The sequence below is a fragment of the Stegodyphus dumicola genome, chromosome 2 (genome assembly GCF_044657685.1).
Source record: "Stegodyphus dumicola isolate Sdum_Otavi_A_Nest chromosome 2, ASM4465768v1".
NCBI lineage: Eukaryota > Metazoa > Arthropoda > Arachnida > Araneae > Eresidae > Stegodyphus > Stegodyphus dumicola.
The window spans coordinates 215,987,559-216,007,877 of record NC_140769.1 but is presented as its reverse complement, the minus strand read 5'-3'; the positions used below and the strand labels follow the sequence as shown (position 1 = coordinate 216,007,877).

Here is a 20,319-nt window from a genome sequence, read left to right as displayed (position 1 = left end):
TGAAACTTTTTGAGTCTATCTAACCATTTACGTTATTAATTTTAATCTATCTTTATTATTTTATGAGTTATTAAACATCAAAATGGGTTCGGGACTTTATAAACATCCTGTAATAAAAAATCAAAATATCTTTATTAAAAATTGAAAAATATAGAAAGATATAAAAAGAAAAAAATCTGAAAGTTTTCAGATTTTATATTACTCCCAAAAGGGCTTTTTTTCACGTTTTGCATGTCACCTTTATTTATTAAATATCATGTTCTTCGCACTTAAACCATAAAATTCAATTCAACAGCAATATCATAATAATAATAACATATCACACTAAAGAATAAACGTGATTCTCGCATGAAGACCATGTTGTCCAAGTTTTTCTTATTTTTATTCAAAACACATTTGATACTTAAATATATTAGACTAACATATAATCCAAGTATAATTAATCAGGTACTCCGAGGAAAAGAATAAAGAATAAACTAACCTAGTAAGCAAAAAATAACTGTTACATTCCGAATTCTAAATATTTGCTAACTTAAACATTTATCACAAGGCCTGCCAGGAAAAAGATATCAGACGATTGCAAACGCACGATCGCCAGAGATCACATGATCATTTTATTTTCAAGAATTTCAAAATCGAATAGACGCAAAATGCAAAAACGAAATTAATAACTGTTCTCGGCAAATTACTCCTTTGGGCTAACGCAAAAACAAACAATTCATTCATCGTGCAAGAAAACAGATTTCTCGGTGCACTAAACTAAAAGTTTCCTTTTGGTCCTACTTGGCAGAAAAGCACTGAAGGTGCATCACTATTCTGCTAAGTTTCAAATGTAAACCAATATGGCTGCTATGGTAAAAAAATTAAGCTTAGCTTAAAACAACTTTTTAAATTGTTGATAATTCTACAACTATAAAGCATAAAAACCTTAACCGTAACAGAAAAACAACATAATTCAATCATTTTTAAAGCAAAAAATGCACAGTTTATCAAAATATAAGAATAACAAACAAACAAACAAACAAAAACTAAGCTTACGAAGCCGAATAACAGAGTGGGTATGTATATATTTAAGTACTTTTGGTGCGGCCGATTGCAACCAAAAAGAGAGATGCACAGTTACATGATATAGCAGTCCTATATACAAAATTTCAATGTTCTGAGGCTACTCGATTTTGAGTTATGCGAGGTACATATATATGTTACGGTGAAACAGCGAAATCTGGAGAATGTCGACTTTCACTGGTGAATGTCAACATTCACATAGTCTCTTGGTGTATGTCCGAAATATTTTTCCAATACTCTTACTTCTGACTTACACCGGTCAATGTCGACATTCACCATGTACTAATGGTGAATGTTGAACATATAACAATATTATATTTTCTTTTCCGTAATTGAGTCGCGAATAAACGCACTTGAAACTTGAAATAAGAACTTAAGAACATGAGAACCTAAAACACACAATACATTCAAAATGAGAAAGGAAAATAATAGAAGTTAAAAACTTACTTAATTATACAAGTAAGTTCTAAATGAGAAAATAAAATAACAGTAATAAAAACTTACTAAATTATGGGATTCAAATCTTATTTATTGCAACAACTTAAACTATCATGGCACTTTATGACCTCTCTTTTCGACTTTCACCAGAGCATATCTGTGATTGTCGACATACACCGGTGAGGGTCAGAATATACAAGAATGTAGTGAAATATTCGGTCTTTTACCGACGTATTTGGTGAATGTTGATATTTTCCGGTGAAAGTCGACATTCTCCAGTTTTGGTCTTTCACGGTAACATATACATACGTCACTATAAAATCTCTTCTAAATCGGTTTCAAACCATTTTTTGCAACCCGATTTGGGAAAGAGAGCCCTTTATTCTGTCCTTACGTATAGATGTCACGCAAAAACATCTTTTAGTTGTATTTGATAGTGGTCAAAATGGGTATTTTCGTTGAAATATGACACCTTAAAATTTTGGCGATAATCCCTTTACTTGGTACAAGGAAGTAAAAAGGAATAGTTAAATCTCCAACAATTATTTCTTACTGCATTTAAATGACTACAGTTCATTGCATATATATATATGATAAATGCAGATTGAAAATTAAATGCAGGAATATATGTATAACATTTTAAGTAGCTTATTCATGGTATTTGTCTGTCTCCTGATGATAAGTTATCAAACTCAAAATTTGCACGTTCACTGTTTTGGATGACAATATAAGGTGACGAAGCTATTTTTTTATTTGATTTAATATTATTTTCAATATAACGTTCAAACGATTCGTCGCATAATCTTCTTTGATTAATTCGTCGCATATACGTATCTTCTTTGATAGGAACGAACAAAACAATCTTCGAATTTTACTGTTTACATAATCGGATACAGTTGAAAGTCTTTTAAATAACATTAATGTGAAATTTTTAACGTTATTTCTATTTTTAGTGAAACTTTTTAAAACCTCTTGATACTGTGGATCAGTGATCTTTTTTTGTGCTGGGACACACAAGGCAGTTTCATAAAGCGAAGCGGGTACCACATAATATTTCCGTCTCGGGTGATATTCAGGCCATCCCTTGGCGATATTATCACATTACTAGTTAACGCTAGCCCGTAAAAACGTGCTTTCATAAAGAAGATCGAAAAAATAGATCGAAATAGAAACAAAATATACATTTCATGCACAAAGTTTTTATTACTTACAATATAGTCGTGTCTCTTCTGTTTATGGTGTTGCACTTAATGCGATTTTTGACACTGAATTTCGCCCACCAACATATGTACGTTAGGTGCACCTAAAAGTCGCCTGATCCAAATAGCATGAATTATGAGGAATTTAAAGCTTTAATAATAATAATAAAAAAAAAAAACCACAAGTTGCATCATCAGTGACAAGAAAATAACCGCCAGTTGCTTTATGAAAGAAAGCCAAGCCTTATGTGATAAACTTTCTAAAGAAAATATTGATGAATTCGGAGAATTTCCTATAATTGCTAAGATGACAGCTATTAAAATTAGGGGTACAGCATCGATCAAATAATTTCCAGTAATATTATGAATATAAACAGTTCATAATTGAACTTTAGCATAACATTTGCAGACAATCAACTATTAATGACTTTTTTCTTAATTAAAATGCTGTGAAATTAAGTATTTATATGTTTCTATTTATATTTGTATTAAATTCCATTAATATTTTGAAGGATATTTTTTTCATTGCTTAATGTTGTCATTTGGTTAATGCTAACAAAGCAGTCATGGACAATCACATTAAGTGATGCCTACTGTAATCTAATTGCATTGTCAAAAGTAGAAGCCATTATCATTATGAGTTTATCAAGCGCGTCACACACTTTTATTATTCCTGTCATAAACTTGTAGAATTTTCTGAAGACAATTGTTTAATCTCTTGTTTCTATTGAACTTTATGTTAAATTATTCTTTCCTTTCAGTTCATTAACTATTTTATTAGTTTTAAGCTTGTTTTATAAAAATGTCATTTTTGATCTGTTACTATTTCCTCAATTTAAAAAAGGTTACGTTTTCGAAAGTTTTTTTTTTGGGGGGGGGGGCACGATAATTGTGACAAATTAAGTCTGAATCGTTGCCACATGACAAAAACTTCAGATTTCTTTAGAATAAAATGGAACGAATTGCATAACCTTTAAAAAAAATAAAATGGCATATTGAGTCATAAAAATTTATTTAAATCCAATATCAAATCTATTTAAAATTATGAGTGTAATTATATCAATACCAGCTCCAACAGAAAGATTGCAAATTCCGGTACTTAGCAAGCAGTTTAAAAATACAAATTATTTTGCATTCGTAATAACATTATTACGAATACTAATAATTTTGCATTCTTAATAATTTAATTCGTAAATGTATTTCTAAATCGTTATTTATTTCTAAATCGTTATTACTCATAATTTAATATTAAAAGGCATGAAAATTTTGAATCGTAGCTAAAAATTTCGGTTTTTGCTTCCTTGTACAAAATAAAGGAATTATTGTAATCACGAAAAATTCCGGGTATCATGTTATGTATATGCAATAAACTGGAAAGCATCGTTAACGACACAGATGTAGAAGCATACTATAGAAATTCTTGAAGTCATTTAAATGCAGTAAGAAACAGTCGTTGCAGATTTAATTATTCCTTGTACGAAGTAAAGGAAGTATTGTAATCACGAAAAGTTCCAGGTATCATATTTCAACGAAAATATCAATTTTGACTACTATTAAATGCAATTTAACTTTTTTTTTATTTATTTAATATTTAACGAGGTTTTTGCGTGACAATTTAACGAGGTTTAACGAGGTTTTTGCGTGACATCTGTACGTAAGGACAGAATAAAAGACTCTTTTCCTCAAACGAATTATAAAACTTATTTAAAATGGATTCAGACGAGGTTTTTTTCGTGGTGTCTGTGCGTACGTACCTATGTATGTATCTCAAATAATTCATAAACGAGTAGCCTCAGGACTTTGAAATTTTGTAATAAAACTGCTATAAAATATAATTGTGCACGTTCCCTTTTCAGTTGCAATCGGCCGCACCAAAAATATATAAGTATACTCACCCTGTTACTCGGCTCAGTGAACTCAGTTTTTTATTCTTATACGTTAGAAAATTGTACATTTTTTGCTTTTAAAATGATTGAATTATGTTGTTCTTATCTTCCGGTTAAAGTTTTCATGCCGTTAGTTAATTTGCATGCAATAGTTGTTGAATTGTTAACAATTTAAAAGTTATTTAAGTGAGACTAAGCCTATTCTTTTTACCATAGCAACCATATTTGTTTACATTTGAAGCTTAGCAGAACAGTGAATAAAGTCTTTCTGCACCTTCAGTGCCTTTTTGCCGATTGGGACCAAAAGGAAACTTTTAGTTTTGGGCACCGAAATAACTGCCTTCTTGCCTGCTGGCCGAATTCTTGTTTTTGCATAAAAACTGTAATTTTTTTTAAATTGTTTTAACTCTATATGGTGTTTTGTGTTTTTCTATATCTTTCAATTTTAAATAAAAATAATTTGAGTTTTTATGTATTTTTGCCTGGAAGCGAAGTGAGAACTGAATTAATTGAATGAGAAATATATCTCTAATGAAATTCAAGAATACGTATAATTTAATATTCCGTGCAAGGGAATGATGTGGTGTACACATCAGATTTTATAAATTTATATTTAAATTAGTTGAAACCTTGAATGCTAAGTTCTAATAGTTATAAAATTAGAATTCAGATTCTGACTTTTTTATTTGACCTTTGTTATTATTCATGAACATGTAAAATTCATGCAGTTTTTTGACACTTTCCTCAAGATATTTTTTACTTGATTTTAGGCATTAAAAGGTCTATGATTTTTTGCAAGAAATGACAGCAGAGTCGAAGTCATTCATTCAACCAAAATATTAATAATAAAGATTCAACGTGATTTTCTGTAACTGTTCCTAAGAAAACTTTCCGAATGTTCATTGTGTTAATGCAATGTCTCACAAAAGCGCAATCATTATCACCTTGTATGGTACAGTGTATTCTTTATGAGCAAAAAGTGACTTTTGATTTCAAATAAGAGTTCTTCATAATGACTAAATTTTAGAGAAGAAAGAATGTTTTCATATTAGAAAGCCTCATTATTGGAAGATAGCAACACAAAAATAATGCCCCGTTGTCAAAAATTAGGAGTATTAATAGCGTACTTAACCCGCAGCACCTGAAGTCCTATTTCTCCTTCAGGTTATACTTTTTGAACCCGCAGAGACTCTCGCCAACAAATTTCGGTTTCCTAATGGGGGCCGATGCAAAAAAGTGCCCCCTCATAAAAGTACTTGTAACGTCATGCAAATAGACCATTGCTCGCCAAGACACAAAACATTATATGTAACATTTTTATATTAATCAAGACAGAACTCCATGACCAGAACCCTCGCCCCGGTAGTTTTAAATCAGCCATACGAGGTTGAAATTATCCGGGCCACGGCGAACACCTCAGTGACGGCGCAGGCCCCACAGTCCCTGTCCATCTTTATACACAGCCTCAGCAGGACGAAGAAGAAGAAAATCACTGTGACTAAAAAAAACGCTAAGACTGCTTTGCTTCGGGGCACCACTCCCTCAGCATCGTTCGTCGAATTGGTGTCCTGCCTTACTATGTCAGTCCCCGTCACTGGGACTCTGAGGGCTGAACCCCCATCGAGAAGGCCACTAATATCTAAAAACAATATAGCTCCACCACAGCCAGAGGAACAGACACGACAGTACCAGTACGGTCCTTGCCAAGCCTGAACCAACCTAAGTACAATACTCGGGTTCTAGTCCTGTGAAGACTGTTTGTGTGCCCCCGTGGTTGAGACTGCCTAGGTACAGATCCTAACCAGTACTTCCCAGGAATTCTCCTGAGTCAACCCCCGGGGGGGGAATTAATCAAGACAGAAAACTGAAAATATGGCTCCATAATGAAGCCGTCCCCTGTAATGGCATAAAAATATATAAGAACTGAACCATAAGCAACTAAATGCTTAGTGTAGTTACGTGCTGCTTCCGGTTTTCCCAGATTAGCTTTTCTTATTTCAGGCATTTCCCAAGGAAGTAAGCAAGATAGGTTGAAAATGAATTACCTCCTTACCTTTTCCATTCAACAATGCATATTTTTTCGTAAGCATATTTTCCTCGTGATTTTAATTTATAATTACATAATTTTGTCACTTACTACATGCATGTTGCCGTGAATGAAAAATATCTCAGATTTTATTGATGAGTAAAGATTATGCAAGGTTCGCAAGCAAACATTTGTCGCCGTCTTCAAAGACCCTACTATTCTCTCCATTAAATGAATGTAGTGTATGTGTGAGGTGAGGATACGAAATAGTTGGATTTTTCATATTCATATTTCAAACACTTGTACAAGGAAAGCAAAGACCAAAGTGGCCTGACTTTTGATGCCACCTTCAAAAGACCTGAAGTGGGAAGGTTTAAAGTTGGACATCAGAGTCAACGTAGCTCTTGGAGCAACGTAGCATCGGAGGCAACAACGTAGCATCGGAGTCAGTGTGACTTGTGGCTTATCAATGTTTATATTTTGGTGATCATTTTCTATAGATTATTTCATTGATGCTTATTTTATTGTTTGACGCTATAAATACTTCCATTTTAGGAATTAAACAAAAATGCGAAAGAAAAAAATTGATTTATAAAAATACAAAGTTTGATCCTTAAAATCTGGATTCAATGAAACATTCCATTTAAGGGCCTGGATAGTCACAGGCTCCTTACCCTCTTTTAGAAATATATAAACTTACTCTTTTGAATGATTGTAATTTTTTCCATGAAGCTTCCCTCTTAAAGAGTTTGCAGTATTAAATATTTTTGCAGTTGGATATATTCCTCATATCAAATAAATGTTAAATACTGTTTAAAACTTCTTCATCTATTAACGTCTTAGCCACATCTATTAATGTACTTATTATGAATATCTTCTTTTCTTCTTTCACAGGGTGGGTTGAAAGCTGTCCTGTGGACTGATGTGTTTCAGTCTGGGCTGATGTCCGCTTGCATTGCGATCGTTTTCATCAAAGGTGTCACTGAAGTTGGAGGACTAGGTGAAGTACTTCACAGAAGTTCTACTGGAGGCAGATTGGAATTTTTCAAGTGAGTTGTTATGTGCCCTAGTTAAGATTTAGTATTACATGGTGAAATACACAGACAGCAAACTGCTTCGCGCTGATCCAGGATTACAAGTATTAGCCAAAAGAAACTTTATTGCGTATAGCAAGATTGTTAGAAAGCAAACAAGGCAGGAATACCTTTCAACACAAATGAAAAGGAGCTTGATCAGGGCAGATTTAATACGAAGTAATTGATTATCTGAATATTTCTCGCCAGGACAACATGCCCCAAAGAAATTTCTACAAAAGATGGCTCGTATCCACGCTACACATGGGAAAAACCTCGAAACGCCCAATGCAGCCAATCCGTACTCCAGTATTCCTGGCCGAATGACCAGTGTTTAGCGATTTTACTGCTCTGTTGCTGATGGGCGTTAGAAATTGCTTGGTGAAAAAGAAATTATATGACAGCGTACTGTTAGAGCAGCAGAGACCACTCGATTGAGTTTTTTCAGACCTAACACGTTGAATCTTTTTCTTTTATTTGAAAATATGTCCATTGCATCTTTATAAACTAGAATTAATCATTTGTCCCTCGGGAAAAAAATTCCTTGCATGTGATCCCTCCAACGAAAAAAGTCACCAGTATCATTTTTATTACCAATTTCTAAAACCGAAGTTTCTGTGTTTATGGAGAACCTTTTCAAAAAAAAATGCAAAGTTTCATCTCTAATCATAATTTATTTGAAAAGATATTCAAAAAGATTTTATTTAAGAGTATTAAAAGTTTCAAAACACCCGTAACTTGAAACTTGAACAGTATTCCAAAGGACAAGATTTAACGAAAGGATCAAGCTGCTTTATATATTTACAAGTGTTATTTAATACATTGAAGAAGTAAAAATGTTATTTTCTTTAAATTTTATATGATTCTTTGCCCTAAAACTTTGAAGATGTATTGTGCGTGGACACACAGTATGAAGTAATCAGTAAGTATTATTACATAGGCAGATGCGATTGCTGCAAAATTTAGCATTTTTGAACATATTCAAAAGACATGCGTCTTGCAACAATACTGCTATCAGAAACAAGTATGTCTTTCGACTTTTCGTAAGATACAACATCATAATAAAATTAATTTCAATCGATAATTATTTTTCAACTACTTTCTAACCACGGTTATACTACGTGAATACTTATGTATGTGGGTTGTCTCCTACGTAACTAAATAAAACTATTGGAAAGAATTAAGTGCTTCTCTTTTAATAAAGTGCTAAAAAAGTGTTGGTTAACTAATGCTAATGAAATTGTTATGTTTATTTTACATTTAGCTTCAATATGGACCTTACAACAAGATATACGGTTTGGAATTCACTACTCCGAGGACTGAGCCTTGGTTTTGCAGGTTATGGTGTTAGTCAACTGGAAGTGCAAAGACTGCTAAGCATAAGTCACATTAAGCACGCACAGAGGTAAATATTGTGTGGAATTTATAAACTGATGCGAAAGTCATTTCTGCCTACATTGATAACTAATTGTACGATAGTAATTTTATCTCTAAGTAATCACACTGAAGTATATCATAAATATAATCATACCTAGTTTAGTAGAGTAATAATAATGCAGTCATGCTTATGCGTATCATTTCTATACTATCAGTTGTTCCTTGAAGTTCTGTGGATGTCTTAATGCAATATTCTATGTTTTATTTTCGGTCCCCTTAAAATAATAAATTAAAATTACATTTTAATGCGACTAAAACCTTGTAACTTTAAAGGGTTTTCTATTGCTGTATTGTTTGCTTCTTAATGTTACTACCTCTGAAAGCTGGGACAGTTATGCCTTCTAATCACTCTAGCTAAGAAATTCGCATGATACCAACCATTTTCTCTTCCAAAGACTTTTAATCTGTTCTGTGGAATTAATTTACTGTCACTTAGTACGTTTATACTTTTATCTGATTTAGAAGTTCGATTTCATAATAACATAAAAATCTCGCGGCGGCTAAAATTGAAGATTTAAATTTTTATACTTAAAAATCAGTTATTATTAACAGCAGCACAATAACTTCAAAAAATATAACTGTTTTTGAAAAAACTCCAAAATTTGGTAAATTACGTCAGAAATTAAAAAACAATTTGGATGATGATTTTTTATTCTATTCGATGGTGTGAAGATGAAAACTTTACGATGATTAGTTTGTTCATTAAATAAGGCTGTGAAACCATTAAATAATAATTTTAAAGAATATAACATCAAACTGTAAAAATTCTGTATAGAAATGTAAAATCCTTTATCGAAATTATAATTCTATATCAATATAGAATTTTACATCTATATATTTTATATAAATATATTATATATACAATATATAATATATTATATAAAATAAACATACTATATTATATACATTTTTTTGAAAAACTTCCTGTGTTAATATCGAACACGTAAGATATGAAAAATTATTTTAAAAAAAATTATCGATAAAAGAAGACTACATAATATTTTCAAGATTTAATCCAAGCAAAGTTTGCAGGTAAACACGAAGCAAATTAGAAAAAATTGAGAGAAGTTTTCGATTTTTATTAATTAAATTCAAACTTCGCAAATTTTTTATAAGAAGATATAATTAAATTGAAACTTCGCAAATATTTCATTACCGCAAATTACAGGATCATTTCCAAAAACGTTTACTAGATATTAGGCAGCCTATAAATAAATTGAAAATAACTTCAGTGTATTTTAATTCTTATACTAGTATATCTAATAGAATATCATTAAAAGAATAAGGTAAAAGATTCAGACCAATAAAACTGAGTTTATTACATTTAAACTGCTCGTTTTATTAAGCAATTACAGATTAATTAAATTCGAAAGTGAAATATCTTTGGTTTTGCCAAATGCAGCATTTTAAGAACTAGATCTGCGGAACGCGCATGGGATGTAAATTAAACGCGTTATGTTTCGCAAAATGGTAGCACTTGTTATGGTGACTACAGAATGTATCCATGGGTAGCGTAACGTAACGTAGGCGGTCCAAAAATTTTGGAAAAACTTCTCCAAGGCTATTATTAGCTTCTAATTATTTTATTACATTCTAATTTAATTCATTGTTAATGTCAAAATAATTACTCAGCTTCATAAAGCAAAACTTCGTGGGAGGGGAGGGACTGTGATTTGCCACCTGGGAGTCGACTATGTTTATGTATAAACAAATTGCGATATTTAATAAATTTATATTTGTCTGCCTGTATCAGTTACATCAAAATAATGCTCTAGGAAGTAACTTTTGCTTCTTATGTCAAGGAAGAATGGAAATATTAAGTACATTAAACATAAAGTATTTTTAAATGCTTAATAAGTTTTGTAATAATAACACATATTTTTCAAAATTCTGAAATATTTTGGGAATGTTTTTAAAGGTGCATAGAAATTCTAAAAGCTTCATATAAAACTGTTTTTACAACAAATTTTTTTTTATTTTTTCAGAGCCCTATTAATGAGTATAATGCCAAATTCTTTAATAGTGCTTCTGTGTTACTTCATGGGCATTGTTCTTTATTCGATTTTCTACCAGTGTGATCCCATCCTTGACCAGGGGCAGACAGGCTTAACAAAATATGATCAAGTAAGTTAATTTCGAGAATTTTAATTATCCCTATTAATGTTTCATTCGATTTCTAAAATGAAAGGAGTATTTTTACGGGCTTATTTAAGTAGCTTATGTTAAAATAAAGCCATTAGAATATAATCGCTTTCGTATAGATAACATGACTGTTAATTTTTGGGCTAAAATTTTATTAAAAAGACTATCACTATCGGTTACGAAATGTGAAGAAAAAGGTGTAAAATTGAATTTCAAGTTTTCCTCAAAATTATCACTCGAGATTTGGTATAAAATGTAAGCATTTTAAGTTATAGCGGTTACTGTTAATCATCAAGCGATTCTTTATTGCGTACAATAATGCTGTAAATGCTCTTAAAAGTTATCAGTTGGATAAATTATGAATTTAAAGTATGTTAAAATATATCCATCAGATATATCTTTAAAAAATTTAAACGCAGGCCCTCTGGAATTTCGGCGGTCGTGTTCTTTGACTTCTTTATACTGTATATCACTAAAATTTGACTAGTTCTGATAACCTCCCAAAAACTTCCAAAATTTAATTTTTAAGCTTCCAAAGTAATCCTTAAGTTTTGAGTTAAAATGTTTAATCAAAAAGAAAAAAAATTAAAATTCAAAGGTTTTGAATGAAGAAAAAGCGCGAAGATTTGAGTTTCGAATCTCGAATGTTCCACAGCATTCGTGGGATTCGAAGATTTGAATATTCCATCCCTAGAAAATCATATTTTCATTTTATATAATTATTAATTCTTAAAGGATAAGTATAATATTTATCAAATTTATCCTCTTATAGAAATCTTATACATGCAGTATAAATACTAACTATACTAGAATAAAAAAACAAGTTGTACACTGTTCGAATAATATTAGAATATATCCTAATCCGACCGTTATCTTAGCCATTTATTAAAATGTTAGTGTTTCTATTTTGTTGTCAGACATATACAGTTTTATGTTGTAAATCTCGTAAATTTCTATGTGCTATGATCAGAATTCGCCAATGAGAAGCTCTCCTGAGTTCCCATATCATTATCCAAACTCTCCGTAAGCGAACGTTTTTCCTTTTCCAGAAAATAAAAAAGTTAAACTCTATCCTAGCGCAATTTTTGAAATTGCTGTTGCCAAGCGCACAATTTAATTTTTCCCAAAAAGGAAATTCCTTTTTTTTCCTGCAAAATAAAACTTGCTTTAAACATACAACTAATGTCATGGAAATCTAATAAGTCATACAAAATCCATTACACAAGGATTTCCAGTATACACTGACCTCCTGTTTCGCCAATAAAATAACCCACGAAACCGTTTTATCTATAATACTAATAATAATGAAATGAGCTTAGTGAAACGGCAGAAAAGCGGAACGTATTTCTAGGGCTAGGAGAGCATTAGCGAATAGGAGATTTGAGATACTTAGTAGCTAATAACTTCTTGATTTCAGTTCTGTAAGTTCTTATTTAAAAAACTGTTAATGATATTGTTCGGTACAGCAACTTATAGCTGACGTAAGTAATGATGTATTTCAATGGATGTAGCTGACGTAATTATTGACACATTTTAATACTCGTATATTTTTTCCCATATTAGCTTGTTCCTTATTATATTGTCACTCGTCTGAGCTCTGTACCTGGCCTGACTGGAGTATGCATCGCTGGACTCTTTAGCGGTTCTTTGAGCACCATTTCCTCCGCAATCAATTCGCTGTCCACCGTTACAGTCATGGATATCATACAACCTTACTGCAGTTGTTCTAATCTTAGCGAAACTGGAATTGTTTTTCTGGCCAAGAGTATAGGTAAAAATATAATGTTTAAAGAACTCGTTAACAATTTTTGGATCATTTAGTAGGTAAAACTGGAATCAGCTCCAATAAACTGAAAATAACAAGCGAATGAATCTTCAAGTGTATTCGTGTTGTGAATGTTCTGCCACATTATATTAAAAATTAATCATTTAAAGCAAGTAAAACGAATATAAATTCTTATGTTTACGTCACTAATGATAGAAGTGTTATTGAAATATAATCAAAACTTCTGTACATACCAAATCAAGCTTTGAAACTAAAAGTACGATGAAAAGAAATTATTGGTAACAATATTTTCAGTAATAAAGTTATTGATCCACTTTGTTATTTCATAGCTTTCGATTCGGAATATGTGCTCACATTTTTTGTTCATAAGATAAAGGCATTTTCTCTTTGTTTATCTTGTCAAATATCTTTCTGTTCTGCAACTGGAAGAAACCGTGCGGTCGTTTATCTGCTCTAGGTGACTAACGACATCAGCGTTGTTCTCCTTCACTTCTCATCGAACTTTATTAAATGCATTTTGCTGGAGTTTTGAAGGGAAGGATTATTTTAAAAGTTAATATACATAACGCTAAGCGTTGAGTGCCGAATTTGGCCCATAAAGTTAAGAAAAATCAAACCCTTGTTCATTTTAAAGAATTCATTAAAGTAACTTGCATCTTTTATAGCCGACATGAGATTATGTTGGTGATTCAGGTACCACTAAAATTATTATAAGAAGCACGATTTTTTTAATGAGCATTTCTGTTGAACTATTTGCTGACTTCTTTCGAACAATAAAGTTACTCTATATTTCCGTGTATAAAACGTGAACTTTTAGTAAAATTTTTGTTACTGAAGTTTAGGAGTCGGTTTGTAAACGAATTCGATATGATTTACAAATAAGTCGGTCACAGAAATTATATTATAAACTAAATAATTGAAAACATTTATTTTTATTTTATTTAATCCCATTATACATGAATCAAATTTCTCAATATCGGTAGCCGACTCGGAATGTTCCTCTAATTCTCGGAAATCTCTCTGTCAGTGTAAACATTGTCCGGGTGGATATTATTGCTCTCCATTACACCATTAACTCTGTCGTCATTCATCTTGTTGATACTATCGTTTTCATTTCCATTCATAGCATTGCTGAGGCATCATTTTTTGAACTATCGAAGGATGGATTCTGGCAAATCTTTGGAATGAATGAGGGCATGTCACTCACCTTAACTAAATTGGACGACAGAGTTTTCTCACTTTTAGAGGTATATTTAAAGGGGATTTTAAATTTGGCTTATGCACGGATCTTCAATTTGGACTCAGATTTGCGGCAAAATGTTACCTCTCGGCTTATACATGAATTGGTTTCTATTCGGAAAAATACGACAATCTTTTCAAAATTTGGGGTTAAAAAGTGTTTACCAATTTTTAACTTAGGATTCAAAAGATTCAAACGATTAGAAAACTACGATGCTTTTAGAATTTCGAATCCTATTCAAGATTCATAGGATTGGAATATTCCATTTCCAACAAAGATATTCCTTTTGAACTTACCTGTATGAAGTTCATTTTGATAGAGAAGCTCAGTTGGCAGTCGTAAGCTCTGCATTTATAGAGAGGCTTGTTTCGCTATCAGTCGTAAGCTCTAAAGCAGAGTTTCTTAAACTATGTGGGTCACGACCCCAATTGGGGTTGCGGGACCTGCAGTAGGGGGTCGCCAAAAATTTTAGCAATTTTGTTATTTCTTTAACTTAATTATAATAATTTTACAATTGCCAAATGTTTTTACATAATGTATCTGAAAATAGATAAGACAGTACAGACAAAGGAAAAACGAAAACGTTTCGAAGCATTTTTTTAAAAATAGAAACGATCATTTTACTTTAAAAATTAAAGGTTAATGACCCAAAACTGCAATAGTATATTACATTACAAGTTAAGAAACTGACAATTTCACTCATGCTTGTGTCGGATTTGCGCAATGCTTATGCGGTCCCACAAAATTTTCGTAAACATTATGGGGTCCCCACACCAAAAAGTTTAAGAAACCCTGTCCTAAAGTAAAGGCGTAACTGTCGAGTACCTGTTATGGACAGCCATTATAAACAAATATTAATCTTATGAAGCCATTATTATCCATTTTCAATCTTTTCTAGCTTTCAGAACGAAAATTCTAGCATGCTTATATTGTTTTTAATGTGCTTAGAAATACTGAGATATTCTCTTCTTCAGTCTGCCCTGATTCCAAATTGCTAATAACTCCAACGATTTCTCCAAATAATAATTGCATCCATTTAAAAAAAATAATAAATCTCAGTAGATAAGTACGGAAGTCATATATAAAACTAACGAAATTTGGAAGAAAACGAAATGTTTTCAAAACGCGCACGACGAAATTAGATGATGGAACAGTCTAGTTGCGTGCGTATAGTGTAAGTGTTTGATCTCCTCACTTTCCTTAAAAAAAATTTCTTTCCCTTCTATATTTTTGAGGTATTATTATAGTTAATATGGTAAATTAACTTTAAACTTCAATGTACGTGATATAAATTGCAATATATTTGAAATTATCTATAAAACAAGACGCTACAAAACTTTTAAAACATGTATAGGTAAAACTCTTTACAAATGTTTCTCCTAGCTTTCACTATACTATATTTAGAGACAGATACGTTCACTGATTTGATAATTTTTTTAATTACCTTACTTGCGTATTTCGCATTATTTGACAGTTTTATTTTATTTAGTTCTTCTATACGGTAGTGTGTGTATAATGCTAACTTTCTTGATGGCGCATGTTGGAAGTCTTACTCAAATGGCGACCGTCACTTTAGGCGTCATGGAAGGTCCTGTTGCAGCTATCTTCTTGCTTGGAATTATTACCACTAGAACTACAGAAAAGGTACATTTAATTTTATTTTGTTCGAAAATTATTCCTAATTTATATTTCCTTGATTTTGCATTTTTGTTCCTTATTGAACAATTAAAAAATTTTGTATAGTTACATTATAATTATTTACAATACCTAGATTAGAGGAAGAATTCCTCTGTCCCGTGTTTTATTAACTGCCCTTTGATTGGCTAGGATTTTGAGCTAACTCTGAAAATCGTCTCCAGTATTAATCCAATAATTTGGGAGTTTACTTTAAAACTATATTTCAATTTTCGTATTGCAAACCATTGAAAATGTATATTACATATAAGTGAATTCAGGTTATGTATACAGAAAGTAAAAGCTCAAGAAAGTTCACAACAGTTTGTAAGGATTATGTTAATTTTATTAACAGTTAAATTTTAAGTTAAAGTTCCTTTCCTGTCAAATTCTTAACTTCAACTAACTACTTCTGGCCAGAACGTAGTTTTGGAATCTTGCTGAATATTCAATGAGGAGGAGCGGAATTTAAACCACGAAGTTACTCACTGAGTCAGAGAGAATCAGAGTTTCTGATTTACGCGCGCCTGCCTTTTTGGCCACTCTCTCAAAGCTGTTATTACGCTCGGCCGTACTCAGGCCCTTGCCAAGCTTCGTAGTCAAATAAGTTAAGGGGCCAACTCGATTTGAATCTTGATAGCTTCGGCTATATTTCTTTAGTTAATTTTAGTTTTAGTTTAATTTTTAGTCTTTTAAGTTCAAGCCCAAGTGCGGGCTTTGTTTGTACACTCCCAGGCGGAGTTTTTTTAAATCTTATTGGAATAATAAAGGGTTAGTTACCCTTCTATCTTGTTGTTTCTTGTCACCGAACTTAAGCGATTATTCACTTATCAGTTCTTAGATTAACTTAGAATTACAAAGTAAGGAAACTCTACAAGTTAATGGGCAACAGTGCACGCATGAGGTTTAAAAATAAGACTTTTGAATCCTGAACTCATAATATTTCTGAAAAAGTCGTATATGAAGCTATTTATCTAAAAATACACAATGATTAAAAATCAGATCCTAAAACGCTATAGATACGGTGCTAAAATCTCCAAAAATAATACTTGATATACTTTTTGATTTTCCAAAATTTCTAAATCCTTCTTTACAAGCGCATAAATATTCTATTCTTGAAGCGAAAATATAAAATAATAAATGAATAGATAGAAGTAGAAACTTATATTATCTATTTATCTATGAATTTCATTCATTTATTATATTTAATTACCGACATATTTTCTCTCAGTCACTTATTTAACAGTTTACGAAGTATGATACGGCATGCTATGTCACTGCAAGAGCAATAACTTGTTCTGTAACGCCTCTATTTGGTATTATAAGATACAAAACTTCACGACCAGTGTCAAGAGATTTTGGCAATCTGCACTGTGTCTGTCATCAAGGCTTCTCGAATGTCAGGAGCAGAGGAACTAATGACTCATTAGCTCCTCTGATATCAACTTCGACTACAACGAACCCGACGACGTAAAATGCAACCGAAACATTGAGATGGCGAGACTAATTTAGTCTGAAGACTGTTTCAGGCAGAGAAGATATCGCAAGGCTCTACCCACATTTTACATTGAAGCTCCACGTATTGACGCAGGAAAAGGTATATGGAAAATACGCAAAATCTTAGACATTGTGCATGCAAATTGTATCTTATAAGAGCAGGCCGGGCCCCCAAGCAGTGCTTCAACTGCCAGAGATACGGCCATACTTAGAGAGCCGTCCACAACCCCCCACGTTGTGTTAGATGTTGAAGTCTCATAAAACTGTACAGTGTCCTATTAAAAATGATAAAAGCATAGTCGCTACCTGTATACTCTGCAAAGGGCCACATCCAGCCTGCAGCGTTGATTGTCCCAAGAGACCGGGAAATGAAGAGGCACTTATCCGCAAATCTTCTAGTAAAATAACGAAATCCTCTTCAACAGGAAAAGAAAACTCAAAAAGTTCGGCTTCTCACAGCCAATCAGAAAATAATTCAACTACGGCTAACAAGCAATCATACCCAGCTGCTCCCGCAGCATCTTCAAAAAATTCAAATAATTCTCGTAGGAAAATATAAGTGGGAAAGAAATCCCCGAAGAGGAGGATTTTGAAAAGTTCACCGAATTAGTAAAATGTCTGTATCAAATCTACACAAGATGCAGGAGTACTAGCGACCCAGCTCGAAAAATTAACATCGCTATGGATGCTGTTAAGATCTTTACCAAAAACGATAATGTATTTTAAAACTTATTCAAATCACAACAAAATTTAAAGCATATAAATTATGCTAAATTTATGTCTCATAATTGCAATGGCATATCTATACAACTCCTTGAGCTCAAGCATTATATCAAAACTAACAATTTAGACATTATATTACTTAATGAAACATATCTTAGAAGTACGGACAGCCTGAAAATTGCCAATTTCGATATATATCGCTCAGACAGATTACATAACAGAGGCAGTGGAACAGCTATAATTATTAAACGCAGCCTAAAAAGCTATAAACTAGCTCTTCCTTCACTATCCAGCATTGAAGCAGTTGCTTGTATCCTACCCAGCAACAACTTGAATTATCTTTTGGTTGCTGCTTACGATTTCCTTTTATCTGAAATCCCTTTATCACAATACTGCAGTTGAAAGAAAGGCTAGAAGCTAGAATAGGCTTCCCATAGCCCTTTAATTCAGATATTTGCTGATAAGGATTTTGAGGCTGAATTGTTTTAGAAAAGCTGTCCTCTTTGCTCTAGATTCGTTTGATACATTCGTTGGTGTCCTTTTCGATGGAATAAATAAAATTTAAAAAATTATATTCTCTCTACTATAGAATCGATTCATCTAGCATTCAGTTCACAGTTTAAAGAAAATCTCTCAAATTTTCTTGATATTTTTTAATATATACACACGTTCTTAATACTTTGATTGAAAGTGACAAATTGGATTTCAGTTAATATTTTGTCGTAAATGGTTTTCTGTTTGCTTCTCTTTCCCTGCTAAATTTTGCGATTTCTCTAAAACCCAACTTTTTTTAAAAGAGAAATTTTAACTTTACATTCATATATTCTAAAACTTATCTCACACTTAACATATTAAAAATATTTCTGTCACTATCTTGCAGGTTTTACGTAATATTGCGGATGCTGATAAAACAATTAATCATCACTTTCCCAAAATCACGCCAGATTAGCAATCGAAAATTCTTATGAAACATTTATACTACCACTACCCAATACTTACTTATTTAGTATACACATTTGGCTGGAAGAGACTTTGGCACAGGTAACACTTGAATAGATGATAGTAAAGGTTACTTGGCCCGTTATATTTTTTATTGTGAACTCGTAAAAACTTTTTATCTTTCCCATTCAACGGGACAACAATGCAAAACATACAGGAATGGACGAAGAACCTTCCTTCAAACAACACAGCTGTCGTTAAAGCATTTAATATACGTTATGACTATCTGTTCAGTGTTATTTTCATGTTCAGATCGCGCTTTTTTCCTCGAAGACGGAGAGGAAAAAAAAAATTAACTTCACCTTACCTATAGTTTTGATTTTTGACTTTTTTAAAGCCTTTAGTATAAAAAAGTGTATTTTAAATTAATAACTTCTATTTATTTTCAGGGCTCTTTGATTGGTTTTGTCATAGGATGTGCGATGTCAGGTTGGATTGGTTTCGGATCCAGTCTCAGTGGTTATAGCTACAAAATATTGCCACTTTCCATTCAAAACTGTTCGTTATCAGAAAATGACACAGGAATTTTCAGTTTTTATCAGAATTCATCCTTTGCAGCATCCGAAATTTTTTCCAAGTAAATGCTCTCGTTTAAAATGTTTTGTTCCCCTTTCTTCCCCCTTTATTTAAGCAAAACAGAAAGTTTAGTTTTCTATGCTTGCATATTCAATCATATATGATATAATTTCTTGATATTAATATTACAGGTGTAAGATCAAAATACAGTAATAATACAGTAAAGTAATCCAATTAAACGTTGGCGCAATGTTTTTATAACGGCGTTCTTAATACAGTAAAGTAATATTGAAAAAGTAACCCTTCATTCAAAACAATTATTTATGGGGTATAAAATTATTTTCATCTAATATTTCAAATAAAATTTAAAAATATATAAATAAAAAAGTTATAATCCGTACGTTTCAAAGCAAAGTTATGATTCTCGCTTTCTACTAATTTGAATTTCTGAACCTTTACTAAAAACGTAATAAATCACTAATAAACTTTTCTAGTTCTTTTTTGCTTGCTTCCCTAGCGTTAATACGCATTCCTATTTTTTATTAAGACTCACACTAATTTCCCTCAGAATTTAGAACAAGTGTTGTCTTATATGCAGTCATCTATAAAAGAAATTAA

The 20,319-nt window shown here is 32.0% G+C and overlaps 1 protein-coding gene across 2 annotated transcripts in view; it reads left to right on the top strand.

Moving 5' to 3' along the window:
• LOC118194422 (sodium-coupled monocarboxylate transporter 1-like) overlaps nucleotides 1-20,319 on the top strand; it is a 56,660-nt gene that overhangs the window by 10,322 nt on the left and 26,019 nt on the right. For both annotated transcript variants that reach the window (XM_085810348.1, XM_085810349.1), the window contains exons 4-9: nucleotides 7,509-7,663; nucleotides 8,952-9,092; nucleotides 11,110-11,248; nucleotides 12,830-13,037; nucleotides 15,782-15,936; nucleotides 19,575-19,762. In XM_085810348.1, coding sequence (XP_085666474.1) covers nucleotides 7,509-7,663; nucleotides 8,952-9,092; nucleotides 11,110-11,248; nucleotides 12,830-13,037; nucleotides 15,782-15,936; nucleotides 19,575-19,762 — 986 coding nt within the window. The remainder of the gene's footprint in view (nucleotides 1-7,508; nucleotides 7,664-8,951; nucleotides 9,093-11,109; nucleotides 11,249-12,829; nucleotides 13,038-15,781; nucleotides 15,937-19,574; nucleotides 19,763-20,319) is intronic.